General features: G+C 23.9%; 1 protein-coding gene across 2 annotated transcripts; it reads right to left on the reverse strand.

Annotated features, from left to right (window-relative positions):
* Positions 1 to 8,711: 8,711 nt before the first annotated feature.
* LOC112779427 (transcription factor bHLH68) lies at positions 8,712 to 15,274 on the reverse strand. 2 transcript variants are annotated; one of them, XM_025823694.3, is made up of 10 exons: positions 15,092 to 15,222; positions 14,758 to 14,965; positions 13,924 to 14,317; positions 13,479 to 13,553; positions 13,159 to 13,224; positions 12,373 to 12,438; positions 11,441 to 11,497; positions 10,966 to 11,010; positions 10,255 to 10,299; positions 8,712 to 9,275 (listed from the first exon to the last, which is right to left on the reverse strand). In XM_025823694.3, exons 2-10 carry the CDS (start codon positions 14,922 to 14,924, stop codon positions 9,144 to 9,146), a joined length of 1,047 nt encoding a protein of 348 aa, XP_025679479.1. In that variant the 5' UTR covers positions 14,925 to 14,965; positions 15,092 to 15,222; the 3' UTR covers positions 8,712 to 9,143. The 2 variants fall into 2 exon arrangements, with proteins under 2 accessions (XP_025679479.1, XP_025679478.1); XM_025823693.3 differs by having other exon boundaries at positions 14,758 to 15,274.
* Positions 15,275 to 21,874: the final 6,600 nt, after the last annotated feature.

The following is a 21,874-nucleotide window of genomic DNA, read 5'->3' on the forward strand; positions in this document are numbered from 1 at the left end:
CACTTGAGTATTGTTTATTCTAAAATCTATGTGGTCCATAATTAATGTGAACATTTTTTATTAGGAGATTTTGGAGCATTATGCATGTGTATTGAAAATATAATGTAATTATACTCATCATATTTTGTTTTATAAACAGCCAAAAGGTTTCTGTAAAATGTGACCGAAAGTAAATAAAATAAATGGGGTATATATATATATACCAACCCTAGCTATAGCTAGATCTATCCACAAGCCACTTACATGAATTTCATAGCCATAAACTCTTGGCAAGTTACTCATACTTTGTTGTTGGAAGGTCCATAAAAATACAACGAAAAAACATTAAATAAGTCATTGACCTTTAATTTTAATTTAAAGATAAATAAATTTTTAATTAATTAAAAATATAAAAAATATCTTTAATTTTTAAAAATGTAAGACATCTAAATTTTTTTAAAGATATATTTGTTCTCGTAAATTTTAGACAAAAAGATTTAAATATCTCGTATTTTAAAAAATAAAACATATTTTTGTATTTTAATTTGTTAGAGATTTATTTATTTTTGAGTTAAAAAATTTAAGATCTATTTATTTTTTCTCAAATATTAAATTTATAGTCAAATTTTCTCATGTTAAGGTTAATAATATTACATGGAATTTTAAAATTTGACAATAATAAATTATTGACGAATGGTAATATATTGGATTTGAAGAAAAAAATTGACGGTAAATTGAAGTGAATTTTTATTTTTTATTTTTTTTAGTAGCTCTAGGCAAACCATCATACACATGTAAAATGATTTTGTTCCTAATAAATTTGTGAAACAATGATAGTGATTTTATATACCATCAATTTTTAGACTTCTGGACATCCTATAATTTAAGAGAAAACAAATTTAATGATAAAAAATAACAGTAAAAGATAAACATTTTGTAAACATTTATATCACGTGCGTGATATTCATGATTATTATGCAATGATGCACGGATATTGATATGAATATGGGATATGACATGGGACACGTCGACACGTAAATTTTAAAATTTTATAAGATACGGAGACACGGATACATATAAAATATAAAGTATTTTTTAGATAAATCTTAATGATATTTTATTGATATTTATATATAAATTATTTTTTAAAATTATTTTTAATATTTTATTTTAATTATATCAAGTATTTAAAATATTTTTTATTTTAATAAATAATAATATATACTATATCTAAATTCATTTCAAAAATATACGTTAAGAATAAGATTGGACATGCTGACAAGTAATGGTATTTAGGTGTGTCCGAAGAAGAATTTTTTTATTTTTTATTAAGACATGGTTGGACACAGCAGACACGCGTATCAGACGAGTGTCGGTGAGTGTCGTGTTCAAAATGTGTCTGATACACAAACACGACAACTCAACAAAGTGTCCGTACTTCGTAGTTTATTAGTGTCTAATAACACTACAAGAAATAAGGGGTTTAGCCACAAAAAAAATCGTGGCTAAACTCTAAGATAACCGTAGCAACCATACATTGGCCACGAAAGAATATTTATGGTTAATCAGAGGTTGCATTTTCAATTTGCCACGATTCTAGAGTTATTAGCTACAGTTTAAACATCATGGAGACCTTCAAGGAGCCACAATTTGTATATCATTGTCCACACATAATGTCGTGGCTAAATAAGAATAATCAAATCGAAAAATATAATGCTACCACACTTCATCCGGAGCTTAATTTGTGTAGGTCGAATTTTTCAGCCACAATTTTTTTTATGGTTAACGTTGGGTTATTTAATCACACTATTTTCGTAGCTAACCCACTCTATTTTTCACGTACAATTCGTGGCTAATTTGTATTAATTTGCTCTAATCGAACAATTTTATTAAATTTAAATTATATTTATATATATAACATTAATAACAAAAATCAACCGTTTTAAATATATAATATCTAACATTTTTTATAAGAAAATACTAATAAAGATTCAGTGTAATGATAATAAGAATAATAATAATAATACAAGTCTAAACTTATATATAATAAGAAATAAGAAAAATTGTAACATAAATAAAATAAATCTTAATTCCTTCTAGAATAAATATATTTAAATTTTAATTATTACTTATGAAATACACTAATTAAATGTTAAGTACTTTATCATTATATTTTGATAACAAAAATTTGTACAAAACTGCCAACTGAATTTTGGTTTCTTCATATTCATAGTTTTTTCTCTAAAATTTCAACCATTTCTCTAAATTTATCACACGTTCTAAATTTTCAGCACCTAAGACCTTTTCAATTTACGGCATTGCTCTACGGGTCATTACACTCAGAAATCGTATTAATAAATTTGCGTCATTATCTTGACTTTGTCCATGCTCATCAAGTTTCATAATGTCTTTTTCATCATTTTTCAAATGCCAAACTTGAATTGTCGTCCTTTTGACAGTTGTGATTTCTCCCGCAGAAGTGTCTACAACTGAATACAAAATTGAATAAAAGAAATAAACTAAATATTAGAACTCAAAAAATCACGTAAAAATTTGAAATTTCATTTACCTTTGACATTCACAACTAAAGGGTCATTCTAATATTTTCTGGTAGGTACAGTTGGTTGAGACTTATTTCGTCCAAACTTTCTGTAAATTCTTTATTGTTGTTGATATTATGTGATGATCGTAGTTCTGCTAAAAGTGCCTCTCTTAAATTATCACATTTTTCTTCACGAAAGAATCTGCTAAAAAGACCAACAAATAACACCAAAACGAAGAAAGAAAAAATAGTTATTTTAAGTTCAGAGGATACCTATCATATGATAGGATTCATATAATGTGGTTAAGAAAAGTGCTTTCAGGTGCTGCAGAAAAGTAGAAATTAAAAGACAACGTGAATAATGGGAAGTTATATTGAAATTTGTCCTGATTACTTTGACTTTCCGCGAAAAGCTAACTCAGAAATTAAGCGCATATTAAAATTTTAAATCTTAAAAATTCAGCTTGGTCATTGTTGTTTAGATAGTCTTTTAACTTTCTTTAATCTTAAGAATATTTTTTTCTATTTCACTATTTATTATCTACTAAATATACTTTAAATTATTTTATTTTTAATACAATAGTTATTTATTTATTTTTTAATGGTCAAATATGATTAAAAATTTCAATTTAAATTTAAATTTTGAGTCTGTAGTATTTTTATCTTTAATTTTTATTATAATAATAAATAACCAAAAAACTACTTTAATAAAGGGTAAAAAACCTTAATAAGCCAAATCAAGAATCATGTAACGTAAATACGCCAAAGCGAAAATCGTTTCAGCAATAAGCCAAATTATATTTTTATATAATTCGAACCATGCTGGTTCGAATTCCATTTCTACATAATTCGAACTAGCTTGGTTCGAATTATACACAAACACATGCATACACGTAAGTTCGAATTACACACAAACACACACATAATTCGAACCAGCTTGGTTCGAATTACACACAAATATACGCACACACTAATTCGAACCAACTTGGTTCGAATTACACACAGTAATTCATGGTATAATTCGAATTATGCAGTTAAAAAATTAATAATTTATTTAAAAAAATTTATTAAAAAATTAATAATTTAAAAATTAAAAAAATATATTTTTATTTCATACGTTAAAAAAAGCTAACAAAATATTTAATTACGAGACTTCTTTAAAATATTAATGAGCTATCAATTCGAATTCCATACAATACTTTTCTGTCCATTTTTAATAGTTCATGAATATTTTTTAATAAATTTTTTTAATAAATTTTTTTAAATTATAGTACAAAAAATATTTTATCCTATGTAAAACAATTTAAAAAAAATGGCTTAAAAAATGTTAGGAGTACTATAAAAATTTGTAATGTTATAATAACTTAGGTAAATACATGCATGTACTCAAATTTTAAATAAAATACTCTACATAGTCAATAATAATTTAGAAATGAAAGAAAATATTTTATTCCATACAAAATAAATAAAAAATATATTTTATTCTATACAAAATAATTTTAAAAAATGGCTTAAAAGATGTTATGAGTACTATAAAAGTTTGTAATATTCTAGTGATTTAGGTAAATACATGATAAAAATATTTTTTCTTTAATTTCTAAATTATTAGTGACTATGTGGAGTATTTCTTTAATGTCCTAAGTCATTAGGACATTACAAATTTTTATAGTACTTCTAACATCTTTTAAGCCATTTTTTAAATTATTTTGTATAGAATAAAATATTTTTTTGTGGTATAATTTAAATAAATTTATTAAAAAATATTCATGAGCTATCAAGAATGGACAGAAGAGTATTGTATAGAATTCGAATTGCTCACCATATCATTTGAATCAGAGTAATTCGAACTTCCCTATGCGTAATTCGAATCATGTAATATCTCACCATATAATTTAAATAATTTTATTAAAAAATTATCATGAATATTTTTTAATAAATTTATTTAAATTATATCATAAAAAAATATTTTATTCTATGCAAAATAATTTAAAAAATGGCTTAAAAGATGTTAGAAGTACTATAAAAATTTGTAATGTCCTAATGACTTAAAGACATTAAAGAAATACTCCACATAGTCACTAATAATTTAGAAATTAAAGAAAAAATATTTTTATCATGTATTTACCTAAATCACTAGAATATTACAAACTTTTATAGTACTCATAACATCTTTTAAGCCATTTTTTAAAATTATTTTGTATAGAATAAAATATATTTTTTAATTATTTTGTATAGAATAAAATATTTTCTTTCATTTCTAAATTATTATTGACTATGTAGAGTATTTTATTTAAAATTTGAGTACATGCATGTATTTACCTAAGTTATTATAACATTACAAATTTTTATAGTACTCCTAACATTTTTTAAACCATTTTTTTTAAATTGTTTTGCATAGGATAAAATATTTTTTGTACTATAATTTAAAAAAATTTATTAAAAAAATTTATTAAAAAATATTCATGAACTATTAAAAATGGACAGAAAAGTATTGTATGGAATTCGAATTGATAGCTCCTTAATATTTTAAAGAAGTCTCGTAATTAAATATTTTGTTAGCTTTTTTTAACGTATGAAATAAAAATATATATTTTTTAATTTTTAAATTATTAATTTTTTTAATAAATTTTTTAAAATAAATTATTAATTTTTTAACAGCATAATTCGAATTATACCATGAATTACTGTGTGTAATTCGAACCAACCTGGTTCGAATTAGTGTGTGCGTGTGTTTGTGTGTAATTCGAACCAAGCTGGTTCGAATTGCGTGTGTGCGTGTGTTTGTGTGTAATTCGAACCAAGCTGGTTCGAATTACGTGTATGCATGTGTTTGTGTATAATTCGAACCAAGCTGGTTCGAATTATGTAGAAATGGAATTCGAACAAGCATGGTTCGAATTATATAAAAATATGATTGGGCTTATTGCTGAAACGATTTTCACTTTGGCGTATTTACGTTACATGATTCTTGACTTGGCTTATTAAGGTTTTTTACCCTTTAATAAATATATAACCATCACAATCTCTCATTTCATATCGTTGATAGTTGAAGATTTAAACAATGTATTATCATTTAATTATTTACTCATTATACATGAAACAATATAATAAAAATTATATATTAGGTACATTTTGTAAATATTTTTACCTGAAAATTTTAAAAAAATACTATACATTAATAAATTTATTTAAGACAGAATAGTCATAGCATATTAACAAAAAATATAACTACCAAAAATATTATTTATGGTATAAAGTTAAATTTTAACCACTATAATAATGTTTTGTGATAAATAAAAGACACACTCATTTATTTCTATCAGAATAATATTAGTAGTATAAATATTCCTACAAAATAACCAGAATTTGGAATGAGATTAGAAGCCTCAATTAACTTAAGGGAAAAAAAAAAGGTATAAAATATTAGTGACTGTAATGATGTATAATATATTATCATTCATGATCATCGTATTGCATTGCATGCCATTTATTCGTTTATGTGCAAGTATAACAATTAGCCTCCCTTTCAAAACCAACCAATTTATTTTTGCAGAATCTGCATGTATATGAATACTCGGCATAAATTTGTCCTTATTTTTTTTTACTATCCGAGACATTGTTCCTTTTTTTTTTTTTTTCTCTTTTATAAGATTCAAGAAAAAATTTGATTAAGCAAAATTTGTTGAAACATCAATATATATTCGCTTCCTCTTTTTTAATCAAATATAATAAATTCGACAAATTACATATATAAAATAATTAGAGAAAAAATTTACATAAATTACAACATTATGAAACTGCTTACATTTTTTATTTTTTTTACATAGACCGCAATTTCCTATCGTGTTTTAACCATTTACACGAAATTATTATACTATATGGTGACTTATATTCAAACTCACACAAAATATAAATTGTTAACATCACTATCCCAATTTAGGTTTTAACAGAATGGTAGCATGAATTATTATAGAGTGTGGCGGTTTATAAACAAACAAAATAAAGTAATAAATGCGACAAAAAACAAAATTGTATAAAAAAAAGTAGATAAAAAATTTATAATTAGAGCTTCGTTAGTCAAACTTTTTTAAACACATAAAAATGATCTAATTGAATATAAATCGTAATAAAATAGACAAAATATAGCGGGTGTAAACGATTAAAATATAATGCCAATGAGTTATAGTTTAAATGGCATAGTCTTTATCTAATTATTTTATGGAAAAGTCTAGGAGTCAGCAACTTTTTCAAATTCTGGCCAGCATGTAATCAGTAAAAAAAAGTGAGCCATTGGATGAAATCTCACATCAATCTCACACGATTAAAATCATTATTAATGACTATTTGATGGCTACAAATACCAAAAGTTACTGGCCACCTAGCACTTCTCTTATTTTATAAATTCGTGCATTCTTCGTACCCTCACTAGGAAAAGAGAACCGAGAACCATGTCATGAATTAAAAAATAAAATTAATTGCCCTCTATAAGATAACGAAATAGAAGTAAAATTACACCCCTAAGAATTGACAAAATTTGAAAAGAAAAACAAAGGAAGACATAACAAGAAAAAATTCCAAAAGCTACGATACAAAATCTCAAGAGTGAGAACAAAATACGGAAGAGGCTACGTTGATCATCCATGATGGAGAAGGCAGGTGTTCTTGGCAGCAGCAGCAGCAAAGAAGACCTTTCAGAATATTTGATATATGGAGTAATAGATTTTAGTTATGGGGTGATGAGTTTTTTTAAGATTATGTCGTATATATATATATATATATATCATGTGTTTATAACCGATTATGAAATAGATATTTAGATACCAAAGAAGATAAGATAGATTAAGGCCAATGAGTTATACCTCAAATGGCATAATTTTTTCATACTCAATTAAGAGGTTGTGGGTTCAAATCTTCTATCTTTAGTAAAAAAAAAAATAAGATAGATTAAGATAATTAATTAAGAGAAAATTACCAAAAGAATCAACTTATAAAGAAATAGAAACAATTTCAAATCAAATTTAAATAACCAAATTTAATTTTAATTCCTTAAAAATACAAAATTAATTGTTATATAAAGTTGTTTAAAACGGTACAAATATTGAGATTGTAATTCGATATTAAGGTTATCTATATCTCTCTATCTCTATCGTAGAACATAAATTTATTTATAATATCAAAATATATCTTGATTTAGTTTGAATTTTGTATCTTAGTAACTTGCTTTAAAAGAAACGCTTCTACACCAGTCACTCACTCACTGACAAATTGTTCATAAATTTTATAACGACCTGATTAGATCAAATTTAAATATAATTATGAATAGTAGTAGTACTAGTAGTATAAAAATTCTTTTCACAAATATTATTAAATTCTTGTGTTATTTTTATTTGTTATCTTATCTTTCTCTTTTAGAAATAAAATATGTTAGGGAGCCACTCAAATAAAGATGCTGAAAACGTCTTTTTATAAAGATGTTTTTTAATAATTAAAATTTAACATATATAATCGATTAAATCATGTTGTTTTTGTCAAAATTAGGCTAGACAAATTGATTTGACCGAAAAATGGTAAATGAAATCTTGAACTAGTCTAAATTAATATTATTTTTTATAGAAAATGACTACAATACGTTATTATAGAAAATGACTAAAATACTTCTATTATATATATTAATTTTGAGAATCCTAAATTTTAGTCTTTTATTTTTCTATTATAGGATTAGGGTTTAGAATTTTTAAAATTAATATATATATATATATATATATATATATATATATATATAATAAGAATATTTTAATATTTTTCTATAATAAGAATATTGTAGTCATTTTTTATAAAAACATAATATTAATTTAGATCAGTGCAAGATTTGATTTGATTCACCATTTTTTTTGTTAAATCAATTTGTCTAGCCTAATTTTGACAAAAATAACATGATTTAATTGATTATAGGTTAAATTTTAATTACTGAAAAATATTTTTAAAAAAAAAAGACGTTTTAAGCGTCTTTATCTGAGTGACTCCCAATTTATTATGTTTATCTTTTTTTAAGTTAGTTATACTTATCTTTCTATGATAGAATCATTTAAAGATTTTGGTTATTTTAGCTTATTTTAAAATTTAAAATAAATTTAATAATTAGTATAAATAAACAACATTGTTTTCTCATATACAACTAACAACAATAACGTACAATAAAAATTATTCATCTTTTCTTTTCTTAATTTTATTAAATATCAATATTAATTATAATCTTGCATCGTACATACAAACATAATCCTCCTTCAATTCCGAATAAATTAAAGAAGGTATACTATTATACTACCTCATCAGTAGAAAATGCATAGTAATTAAGAATATATAATTAAAATTAAATTACAATAGCTAAAATAGTTTTGACGTCTCAAACAACTTAATAATTAATATATCCTAATAATTAGATTAGTGACAATACACTATGGACACTTTTTTTTTTCATTATCATAAATAATTAATGCCATATAGCATCGTGAGGAATCAACCTTCTCCTTCTCTCATTGTTACAGATTGACTGCTCAAGATGTTATATATTGTCACATTTTAATTTGTTTACCAAAAAAGGATTCATACTCATACATGTTAATTAGAATCCACTACCATATGCAGGTGCCCAGAAATCAGCTCCATTTTCATTTCCAACATGTTGGGTGAAGGATACAGGTACCAAGCACAATCCTCTACTCCTCAAATCCTTTGCCTTATTATCTTTTGAATCCTGAATTTTTTTTCATAAATAAAATTAATTAATTAATAGGTTTAAATAATTTTTTCCTTACATTAAAGAATTCCAATTTTTTTTAGTCCAAACATTTCAACTATTTCTAAAATAATTTTATTTTTGAAATAATTAAGTTTATTGTTTAAAGGTTTAATTACTCTATTGGTCTCTATAATTTCACCGAATTTTCAATTAGGTCCCTATATTTTTTTCTTTTTAATTGAGTTCCTATATTACTTTCAATTTTATAATGAGATTCTTTTTAGTGTAAAAAATATTAGAATTAATTGGATATTTTTTTCACAAATTAAAGGTATCTATAATTAATTAAGAATCTAACTAAATTTTTTATCACACATATTTTAGGAAAAATATTTTATTAATTTTAATATTTTTTATATGAAAATAAACTAATTACAAAATTAAAAATAGTATTACAGAGGTCTAATTATAAATTTGATGAAATTATAGAGACTAATAGAGTAATTAAATCTAATTTAAAAATATTTTAATTTAATTCCTAAAGAGTAGTAATGATAATCTGGTTTCCCAACTACTATAAAACTATTTTTTTTTAAATAACATGTTTTCGAAAATGTGTGGACTAACATTGTCATAAAAAATTCACAAAGACCAAAACAAAATTTTGTAGCATTTAATTTATAAGATTTTTTTTATAACTTTAGAATGAATAAGATGCTCATAGCCATTGGTTTTTCCCCGGGATTGAAGAAAGAAATAACATGCATGTACTTGAATTTAATATGTTATCTTCATCATTAAGTAATGAAAAAAGCTTAAAATGCTTCATAACTTGATACACAATGATAATGATTAGGCAGAGTTTATCAAAAGAAAATAATGATTAGGTTGAATTCACACTTATAAAACACCCAAAAATAACATTGAGTCAATGAAGGGAGAATATACTAAACTTATCATGGGACAGCTTTGTATGAAAAGAAAGAAAGAATACCTGGCTTGAAGCTGCCTTTCTTTTCAGGCCAGTATCATTCAACAGCTAGATAGGAATAAAAAATTATATTAAAAAAATATATATATTTAAAAAAGTTTAATTAGTAATTTCACTTTTTGACTTAATAGCATTGTAGCCTCACATTATGCTTTTCACTAGTAGCTTTAAAAGGCTCATTTTTTTTAATATGAGAAGTATGTGTGTGTTATGCGTTATTGTAAAGAATGTGGGTATTAGATATGGATGTGAGACAGTTTTTTTTAAAATAAAAGATGAAAAAATTGGACCATTCGATTTTTTTTAAAAAAAAGTTAAGCCTACTAATCAAACAGTCCGATTAGTGTGAAAGAAAAAATTTTAATTTTGGCAAAAGTAATCGGATCCTCCGATTTATGTTTAAAACGTTAAAAAAATTTGGGATACACAAATCGCAAGATCCGATTTTTATTTTTGACACCACAGTTACGTAAAGCACTTATACACTCCATAACTACATCCTATACCATTTCTCCAACCACATCTAAATTAAAAAGTGGCTTTAAAAGGGTGTTTTAAAAAGCTGAGAAACCATGTCATTTTTCAATTCTATCCTTTCTTCTTTCTCTAGGGTTTAATTAATTAAATAATTAATTAGAATATTGCATTATGAGCCTCCTAATAATTAATTTAATTATAATGAAAAAGTTGATGGATCCAATAAAGCATGTATACCTGACCGGGGTCCTCAGGAAATACAGAATTTCTTTCTCCATGTACCTGTTTGTTTGATAAAATAAAAATTAAAAATTAAAAAATTAAAAAAATAAAAAAATTAAAAAGTGGGAACTTTTCCTTCAATTATATGGAACTGTCCCTGTTATAGTTACATAACATACAATATGGATATTTTTGTCCTTCTCTCAAACGCGTGAGAGTTTGAAGAGAAAAAGAGGCTTTGGAAAAAGTTAGTGTTTATAAATTATTTGGACATTATATATATATATAATCTTATTTTACTACAACCATACTTTTAATGTTCATATACTTTCTCCCCTTTTTATCATCTAATAATTCAAATTGACATACATTATCAAATCAAGATTAAAAAAAAAAGATTCACATTAGTATATAGCTCTCCCTTACTATATTTATTATATGTTTAACACATGTATAATTTGTTATATTGAATTGGAAAATTGGTACTTACATACTGCTGACTCCTCATGTTTTTTGATCCATTGCCTAAGTAAGGAGAACTAAGTGCCTGCACCAAGTGAGTGAAAAAATAAATTAAAAATTAATAAATCACATCATTATTACAAATAATAATAATTAATAAAACTTTCTAATGAGTGGCATTATGTTCAAAAATTCGTTTAATCTTGAAATATTATATAACTTATAAAAAAATTAAATGTTCTTGAAATATTAATATTTCAGTAATTTTAATTATTAATTTTATATATATTTATAATTAAAATTATCAAAACACCGATATTTTAAAAATATTTAAAATTCTTCCTAATTTATAATTAACTCATATAAGAACGTTACAAATAAAATTTTAAAGGTTTAATTACTTTGTTGGTCTTTATAGTTTTATTAAATTTTTAATTAAGTTCTTATATTTTTTTTTAATTAGATTCCTGCATTGTTTTAATTTTGTAATTAAGCCTTTTATAGTGTAAAAAATATCAGAGTTAACTGAATATTTTTTTACAAATTAAAAGTATTTATAATTAAAAACTTAATTAAATCTTTGACCGCATGTATTTTGGTAAAAATATTATGTTAATTTTAACATTTTTAATATAAAAATGACGTAATTACAAAATTAAAAGCAGTGTAGGTATCTAATTTAAAATAAAAAAATATAATAACCTAATTAAAAATTTGATAAAACTATAAATATTAACAAAATAATTAAACCAATTTAAAATTAAAACTATAACATGTGTGTATAAATTAAAAATTGATAACTTCCATGGCTAAAGAATGTTTTTGAATTGTGAGATGGAGAAAGATGATATGGGTGGTAACAGTACTTTAAGTGCATGCTCTAATTAACACTACTGACACTGATGAATAGCTTGCAGTTGCAGATGAGAGAGTGAGTGAGTGTGTAGAGAGAAACATCACCTCAATTTGACTCTGAAGGAATCTAATATATCCAATGGCTTCTAACAACACAGAAGCTGTGTCAGTCTGCAAAAGTTAAACACATACCACAAGGCCCGGTCATCTTTCTTTTCACCTTTCTTTTCTTTCTCTTTTTATTTTCTCTTTTTTGCTTAAAATCAATCACAAAAAGATCATATTAATAAAGACCTAAAGTCTAGATTATTGGATATTGGATCATACAAAGCTGGAAAATAACTATTCATGGGAATGGACTAGTAAACACTGTAACCAAATACATACAATAGTTTAAATGTACAAGATACACCGATCGATATTCTAATAATTTTAACCGTTAATTTTAATTATAAAAAATATATATAATATTTATTAATTAAAATTAACGATTAAAATTAGTGAAACATCAATGTTTCATTTAAAAACTTTTTTATACAATAATATCACTACTTGTATTGTAATGGTTCTTTAATTAATTTCAATGTATGAATTAATATAAATATTTAAGTATATATTTTATCAGTTTAATCTTGATACTTTGATGATATAAAATATTTTATATAATTATTTAATTATATTCGTTTTTTTAAATCATCATTTATGTCATCAATGTTAAAGGTAATTATTTTTACACTGATAATACATTAAAATTAAATTTATATTTTATTATGTTTTTTATAATGAATATATAAGTAAATAATTAAACTTGATATTGTGTGACATTATCATTTGTGGCTAATGGAGTGTGATAACAATAATTGAATTAATTATTAATATTATTATTGATACCTTTCCAAATGGGGAAACTAGCTGGTGAAGTGCTGTTATTCTATCACCAAGCTTCTCCTTTCTCACCTGATGATGAGTACAAATTTCAGATTTCATAAATGGAAGTGAATGAGGACATAAATGAATTCATTCATAATTTTTATATATATGCTTCTTTTTTTTTTTTTTGCTCCCTGTTAACAATGATATGTGTTTTCAGCTGAGCAGAAAGAATATTACAGTCTTAGAGAGACAAACAAACCAAAAAAAGACAACACACAACAATACACCAACTATGTATGTTTGTGTTTTAGAGAGAGAAGGAAAGAGAGAGAGAGGACCTTCAATGGTGGTAAGCTTGAAGTTGATTGACCCTTAGCTTTCTTGCAAATTCCAGCACTTGATGTGCTATTACACTATTAGGGCACAAGAGGAAATTAAAGAAATTAATTAATTTAAAGAAACTCACCTGCAGTTATCTTCACGTAAAATTGATAATTAAAAACTGTTAGATAATTTGACAGATTTGACTATATTATGATCTAACAATTCTTAATTTTTAACTTTATATAAAGACAATTATACGTAAGTTTTCACAATATTTATTATACATAAAAGATAAAAATCAGTACATGCATGACTAAATTAGAAATTCAACACTTAATTAAAGTACATATACATACATGAAAGGAAAAAGAAAGAATATATATACTAAGATGCTAATTATTAGCAAAATAATAGTAATAATAATTATTAGTGCTAGCTAATCTTTTTATCTATATATACCTGAGGTGTGGCATAAGGTAGTTGGTTGTTCTTGCTATGATCAACCTTGTTATAAGAGAAATCCAATAAATTATTATTGTTATTATTATTGGTAGTGACACTTGACCTAGGTGATGAAGAATTAATGGGAACCATATGTGTTGACCAAGTTGACCCATTAGAAGCATGAAACTCCTCTTGGCCGTACAAGTTGCCACTTTGGGAAACCTCTTGCTTTATTATTCCATCAACAATCATATTATTATTATTATTATTATTATTTGGACCAACTCTTGTGTTGTGTTGATTATTGTTGTTGTTGAGGAGGATGTTATGGTCATCCCAGTTTTCTAACTTTTTTGATTGATGAAAATGATTGAATCCAAGTCTCTCTTCTTCTCCTGGTAACCCAGTGCTGCAAAAATCAAAGGAAATATAAAAGGGCCCTTTGATAATTATTAAATGTTCATGTTGCTTTAAAAAGAAAACAAAGAAAAAAAGGTGAAGATTGAGCTTCATTTTATTTCAAAATATCAAGATAATAAAGTCATGTTTATTAACATATTTTAACATAATCTTTAATCTCAAAGAACAGCGAGACCTTACCTTATTTAACATTAATTAATTGTCGTAACAATTAATAAATGCTAAATAAGCTAAGTTACGACAGTTTTTGGTTGATTTTCTTTGTTTACCAAACATTTTCGAATCTGAAAATATTATCTTGTAATTTTTTCAAGTAAAGAAAGGCCTATTCATTGGACTAATCCATAATACAAACTATATAATAACAATGGATGTTATGAATAATAATAATAATAATAATAATACAAAGGATTGAAAGAAAGATCTTACAAAAGAAGTTGGCTCCAAGACTGAGGAGAAGGTTCTGGAATTTCAGCCACCAAAGGATTGAAAGGAATTGAAGAAGAAGAAGAAGAAGATCCAAGCACATATTGAGTATAAGGGATCAAAGAAGATGGATTCATGCTCCACCAATTATTAGGGTTCCCAGCCATCATTTGCTTCACTTCTCACTCTTCTATGTGATGATGATATAAGCCTTCAAAAAACATAAAACATATACAAAGAAGAAAATAATGAACTATTTTTAAAAATCTTTGATAATAATAATATTATTCTCCTTTAATTTTTCTTCTCTACTTTCTTGTTATCTTTCTTGACACACCTTTGTGCTATTTCCTTGTATGTGCACCCAAACAAGGGCTTTGCCTAATAAAGCTTTGAGAGGTTGTGTTTTTTTGCTTTCTTAGTAGCTACTACCTCCCTCCCTCTATTCAATGAAGAACCTAAAGTTTTGAGGCTCTCATGTATTTTATAGACTCTGAAACTTTGCACAACTTGCTTTTTCTTTTCTCCTTTACTTTCATTGACTCATCACCATTCCCTTTCATCTTTTTTATTTTTATATCTTTTCATTAACAAAAGTTTACATGACTTCATTATTTGTAAAATTCACCAACAACATATATCAAATTAAAATACTTTTTTATTTAAGATTTAATAATCAGTGTATATATTTATTTATAGAAAGACTTATATATCATTTGTCAAATAAATTTTGGATAATTATAAAATTTTATCATGTATTATTATATCATATGTCTAATTATGCATACATTTAATACATGAAATAAATCTTATTATATATTTTCATTTGAATAATCCAATAAAGTATAATATTTAAATTAAGTGTTAATTAATTAATTTATTACATCATTGGTAGTTTAATAGTATAAAATTTAAAAAAATATTTATGCAATTTTATGATATACTTAACGGGTAGCTAGGTGCTCTAAAATAATTAAAGTTTTTTTCAAATTTAATGAGTTTAATTGATTAAAGGGAGCCATTCAGATAAAGACGTTGAAAACGTCTTTTTATAAAGATGTTTTTTAATAATTAAAATTTAACACATATAATCAATTAAATCGTGTTATTTTTATCAAAATTAGACTAGACAAATTAATTTGACCGAAAAATGGTGAATCAAATCTTGAATTAATCTAAATTAATATTATTTTTTATAAAAAATGACTACACTACCCTATTATAAAAAATAACTAAAATACTTCTATAATATGAAATTTAAAAAATATTTATGCAATTTTAAGATATATTTAACGGGTAGCTAGCTGCTCTAAGATAATTTAAGTCTTTTCCAAATTTAATGAGTTTAATTAATTGATTAAAAGTATCATCATTATTATACATTAAATGTATATATAATTAAATTAAACCTATTATACAATAATTAACAATAAAAAACAATTTATCCTCTAATTCATTCTCTCTTAAAACAATCAAAGTAATTGCCTAGTAAAAAAACAAAATCTATACACGCCTTTATAAAATATGTGACAAACTTTTATTGCTACATTAACAACCCATGATAGCTTAGTATTCCTTTTTAATGAATAAATTAATTAAAGTGTGGAAACGCAAAAGCTGGCGTGGTGGTGGCCTTTGGTTTTTTGAGGGTATAAATAAATAAAATAAATTAATATGAGAGACTTAGTTCCTCAATTTGGGTTCGGAGCTTATTGGGATTGTTGGGACTATACCTAGGGTTAGGGGTACGGCATACAAGTATGGAGATCAATGTCAGATGCTTTATTTATTCCCTTCACCAATAATTCGCTTAACAAACAAAACAACAGAATCTAAGTGCCTCATTAAAATAATAACACCAAACCATGAATTCATACAAAGGAAACAAATACTCATTAGCTTAATATATTCATAATTCTTTCTAGAACAGTAATAATGCACTATAGTATATATTTTTCTTTATTTGCACAATGATATATAATATATTATTTTTAAATATACACGATAAATAATATTGAATAATGAACGGGGTATTTTTGTAATTAAATTTTTATTATTAAACTATTACTAGTTTGTTTTAGAATAATATAAAAATTGTATAAAACCAAATACAAAATCTTTAAAGAAAACACATTTTTTTTTCTATTTCTTCTCCTTTTTCTTAATTTTTTTTTGTTTCTTATCTTATGCGTTTTTTTTTTTTTTCTATTTCTCATTTTTATATTAAAAAATAGTGGTAACAACAATGGTAGCAGGGACAATGGCACTGGAAATGGTGCGTGGAGGATACAAGAAAAAATTGAGAAAAAAAAGTGACAACACTATTAATAATTTAACAATAAAAATATAAATATATAATTGAAACACTTTAAAAATATTACGAATAAAATTAAACTATTTTAAATATTATTGAGAACAAAATTGAACTTTAACTAAAAGTTAGGAACATTTAATATTTCAATTGATTTAAATTGTTAGATATAATTATTCATATTATATTTTTATCTATTAAATTTAATTTTTTGTGTAAAGTGATTCATAATAAAATATAAAAAAAGATCTTTATAAAATTTACGTAAATTAAAAAATATATTAAATATAATTTTTCATCTACATATTATTATATAATAATTAAGAGCAGTTTCCACTTTCCACAGAACCATTGCTTGGATAAATAATGTTTATTTTGCACAATTATTAAATACGCACAAACATACTTATACAGTCAACAAAAAGAATTGAGTGCAGTGGTAGTTGGTAAGTAAGTGATCCATTATTAAAACAGAATATGGGTCTAAATTTTTTTGATAATTACAATTTTTATTATAGTCTACTATATCCATATATAACTCTATCATAGAGATTAGAGGTACATAAATAATAATTCGAAATGAGAAAGTCTAGAGTGCCAACACTTCTATTAAAATTTAGTCGGTATTTAATAGTAAATAAAGTGAATAATTCTATACATTATTAGATATAATTTTACATCATTAAAAATATTAATAATGACTAATTGATAACTATAAATCACAAAATTTACTGACCTCCTAACACTCTTCATTCGAAATATTTGATAACAAAAAAAAGTTAGACAAAAACAAACAGAACTACTTACCTTATTATAATAATTAATAAATATTAAATAAGATAAATTCTGATTTTTTTTTGTCTTTCTAGTATTATCCATAATAATTATGGAAAGAAATCTAATCATTATGTGGTCAAATTGTTGAAAGTTTTAGTCAATTATGTAAACAATATCATCAACTAATTAATTATTTATTAGAGATATAATTATTTATATATTTTATTTTATTAATTTTAAATTTTTTTAAAAAAATAATATCATAATATAGTATTAAAAATTTTATGTTTAAAATAAATATTTAAAATTTAATTTTTAATCAATCTCAAAAGATAAAAAAAAATTAGTATAAAGTAAATAAAAAAATTTAATGCAAAAATTCAAGCAAAAATATTAACTAAGTCATCACCTTCAAAATAATAATAATAATAATAATAATAATAATAATAATAATAATAATAATAATAATAATAATAATAATAATGTAATTTTCAGCTTAAGATGCAGGATAGCATGTGCAATAGCCAAGTCCAATTCGCAATCCTATATATGCATGGTTGTTTGAAGGGGAAAAAAAATGCTACCTATAAAAGCATAATGAGTGGTCATGAGGGTTATGATAGTGTGTTGTAAGTTTGTAACAAAGTTATGAGAGGAATGAGAATTATGAATTATGATTCATTGATAACTGAAGTTCAGCTTATACTCACAGGCAAGGAGCTGTAACTAACTTGCCAATTCATCACAAACAGAAAACAGAATTCTAACTAACTTTACATAACTAATATAACTAATTTGGCTACTAACAATGCGAACAATCAGATAAATATCTAGTGTATGTACTATTGTAACTGAACTCACTGCCTTGTTGACTCTTTGGGAGGCGGGTTAACTACGAAAAAAGGGTAAAGTATTCTTTTTGTCTTAACGTTTAAATTTTATTTTTAATATTTTTAATATTTTGTTTTTGTTTAAAAAATTTTAAATTAGTTTAATATTGTGTTATCGTTAAATTTGACACGAATTATTAACGGAGCGAGTGACGTAGATATCACAATGTTATTGGTTAAGTCATATCACCAAAATATAATCAAAATCTTTTTATAACATTTTTTTATTGTACAAAACTCCAAATTCTAACCATCATCATCAGTGCTTCAGAATCAATCATCGAACATTATTGATTCTTTAATATGTGAATTGTTCGTATCAAATTTAACAGTTAGACAACATTAAATCCATTCAAAACTATTTTAAATTAAAATAGAACGTTTAAAATTTTTTTAAAACTAAAAATAAAATATTTGAAACATTAGAGACCAAAATAAAACTTAGTCCAAACGTTAAAAACTAAAATAATAATACTTTTCCCTAAAAAAAATATATCTAGTGTACTTTTTATAAATATATCTAGTAGAGAGTAAAACAGTGTGTGTAATTTTGACTTAGGAGCTTGGTTTATGTATAAACATGAAATACACATAAATATATTATTTTACTTTTTACAATAATAACTTTGTCTTTAAAAGTCTCATTGACTTAATTAAGAACAAAATTTCCCTAATGTTAACTAAAACAACAATGCTAGAAACCAAGGATATCAGCCAAAAATTAGCTAAATGCTTTTGGGTGAATCCAAAATCTCTATGTGGTATTTATGCTAGATATTAGGATGTTTCTTCTACTATGTATCAGAATGTTTCTTTTTCATACTAAATGGATGTTCTTTTATATATTTTATAAATTTTTTTATATATTAAGAATCAGGATTGTTGGAAGTTTCATTATCCCCGCCCCTATTTTTTCAACGTATCATTCATAATTTTAATTTAGGGTGAGAAGCAATTAATATCAAATATTATAAATTAAAAACAAATAAAATTAATTAAATATAATTATAAATTAATTAAATTATTTATTTTTTGACTGATCACCTCTTGGTTCATATACTTTTCCTAAAAGAAATTGATGATCCTCATTTATTTGGATTAAATAAACCTTCTTATGTTTCCACGTCCAAATAAAAAATAGTATAATATGTTAATAAATATTGAATTTCAGCTTAAAATTTATTTCAAGAAAGAAAAACTTTGTAACATATATTGGATAATTGGTATAATTGTAGACAAACATCATCACCGAGTACCGACCAAAAATATCACACACTGTGCACTATGATCCAAAAACAACAAAAAGAACGAAATGCAACAAGAAGAAAATTACATTCCCCAAACGCCAAATAGCTAGTTTTCAATTTGATAACTACTCGTGATGATGATGATGGTATTGTACGTTCTGCTAGCACGTATATTTTTGGAGTTAAATTCTGTAATTTTATGTCCATGCTGTGTATGTATATGTCTAATATGTGTATATATTTGCGTTGAAACCTTATAATCATGAATTTTTTTTTTTTGGTGTCTTTATAATCATGATTTAGTTTATAGAAGTTTTGATCAAAATCTAATTTTGTATCATTACATTAGTAAAAATAATTAATATTTAAATATATTATTTAAAATTTCATTTAAATTCATAAATTTTAAAAGTTATATAAATTAAAATTAAATTCTATATATAATTAATAAAAAATAATTTAATTATTTTATTAGTCTCTATAATTTTATTAAATTTTTAATTAAAGTCTTATATTTTTTTTCTTTTAATTGAATTTCTATACTACTTTTAATTTTATAATTAGGTCCTTCTTAATATATTTGAATATTTTTTTATAAATTAAAGGTATTCATAATTAAAAACTTAATTAGATTTTTGACCGCATGTATTTTAGAAGAAATATTCTGTTAATTTTAACATATTTGACATAAAAAAAAATTAATTATAAAATTAAAAATAGTGTAAAGATCCAATTAAAAAAATAAAATAAAATTTTAATTAAAAATTTGATGAAACTATAAAGATCAAATAAATAATTAAATCTAAAAAAATTTCCAATGCAAGTTGTTCACCAAAACGCATTTAATTTGATAAAGCAATCCTTCAAAATAAACAAAATAGGTAAATAATAACTATATTATATGTATATTAAAATCAGTTATTAGTATAAAATATATATTAAAATATAAAATATACATTTAAAATAAATTAAATAACACATATATTTATAATTTTTTGGTATAAATATATAATGATTGATTTTAGTGTATAAATAATATTTTAAAATAAATAATTACTTGTTCAAATCTCAAAATATATTTGCACACGGAAGTTGTTAGCTCAAGCATGCATAATTGTATATAGCTTTAATTTTTTGAATAGTCGAATTTTCAAAAGAAAAAGTCTAGGGCTAACAATTTTTTCAAATTCTGGCAAGCATGTAACCAGTAAAAAAAAGTGAGTCATTTGATGAAATCTTACACCAATCTCACATTATTAAAATATTATTAATAATTATGTGATGGCTATAAATCACAAAAATTAGTGCCCCTATCACTTCTCTTTTCTAAAAGGAGCCCTTTTTCTATGAGTGAACGTTTTTTTCCGTCACAATAAAATCAACGAAAATGAAAGATGATAAGTTGATAACGTAATATATGGAGGAAAATAAAAAAAGAAAACAAAAGTAAAAGGAAAAAGAAAAAGAAAAAAGAAAAAATAAAAAATAAAGGTGGTATATTATCTCAAATTTCATTAATACCTTTTTTAAATAAAAAATAAAAGGAATTAATTCTACATGCCACATGTTGTGTATGACCTAAATCAATAGAAGATGAGACGTGATGATATACAAGGATTTTGTAAAAGATATATATTTCTTTTGACCATTGGTCTTCCACTAAAAAAATATCCAAAACAATAATTAGAAAGTTAAAAAATTCTCTCCGACAGGCTCGAATTGAAGCTAGTTAAGTGATATCTACCAATCCCTTTTAATTCATCAATTATTATGCACTTTTACTTAATCATGCATGCATGAAGAAAAAAATAGGATAAAGTGTTTTTGACTGATTTTGACTGGATGTTTATTTTGTTTCTTGTTTTAAGTTTCTCCTTTTTATTTTTTATTTTTTA

The sequence above is a fragment of the Arachis hypogaea genome, chromosome 19 (assembly GCF_003086295.3).
Source record: "Arachis hypogaea cultivar Tifrunner chromosome 19, arahy.Tifrunner.gnm2.J5K5, whole genome shotgun sequence".
NCBI classification, from domain to species: domain Eukaryota; kingdom Viridiplantae; phylum Streptophyta; class Magnoliopsida; order Fabales; family Fabaceae; genus Arachis; species Arachis hypogaea.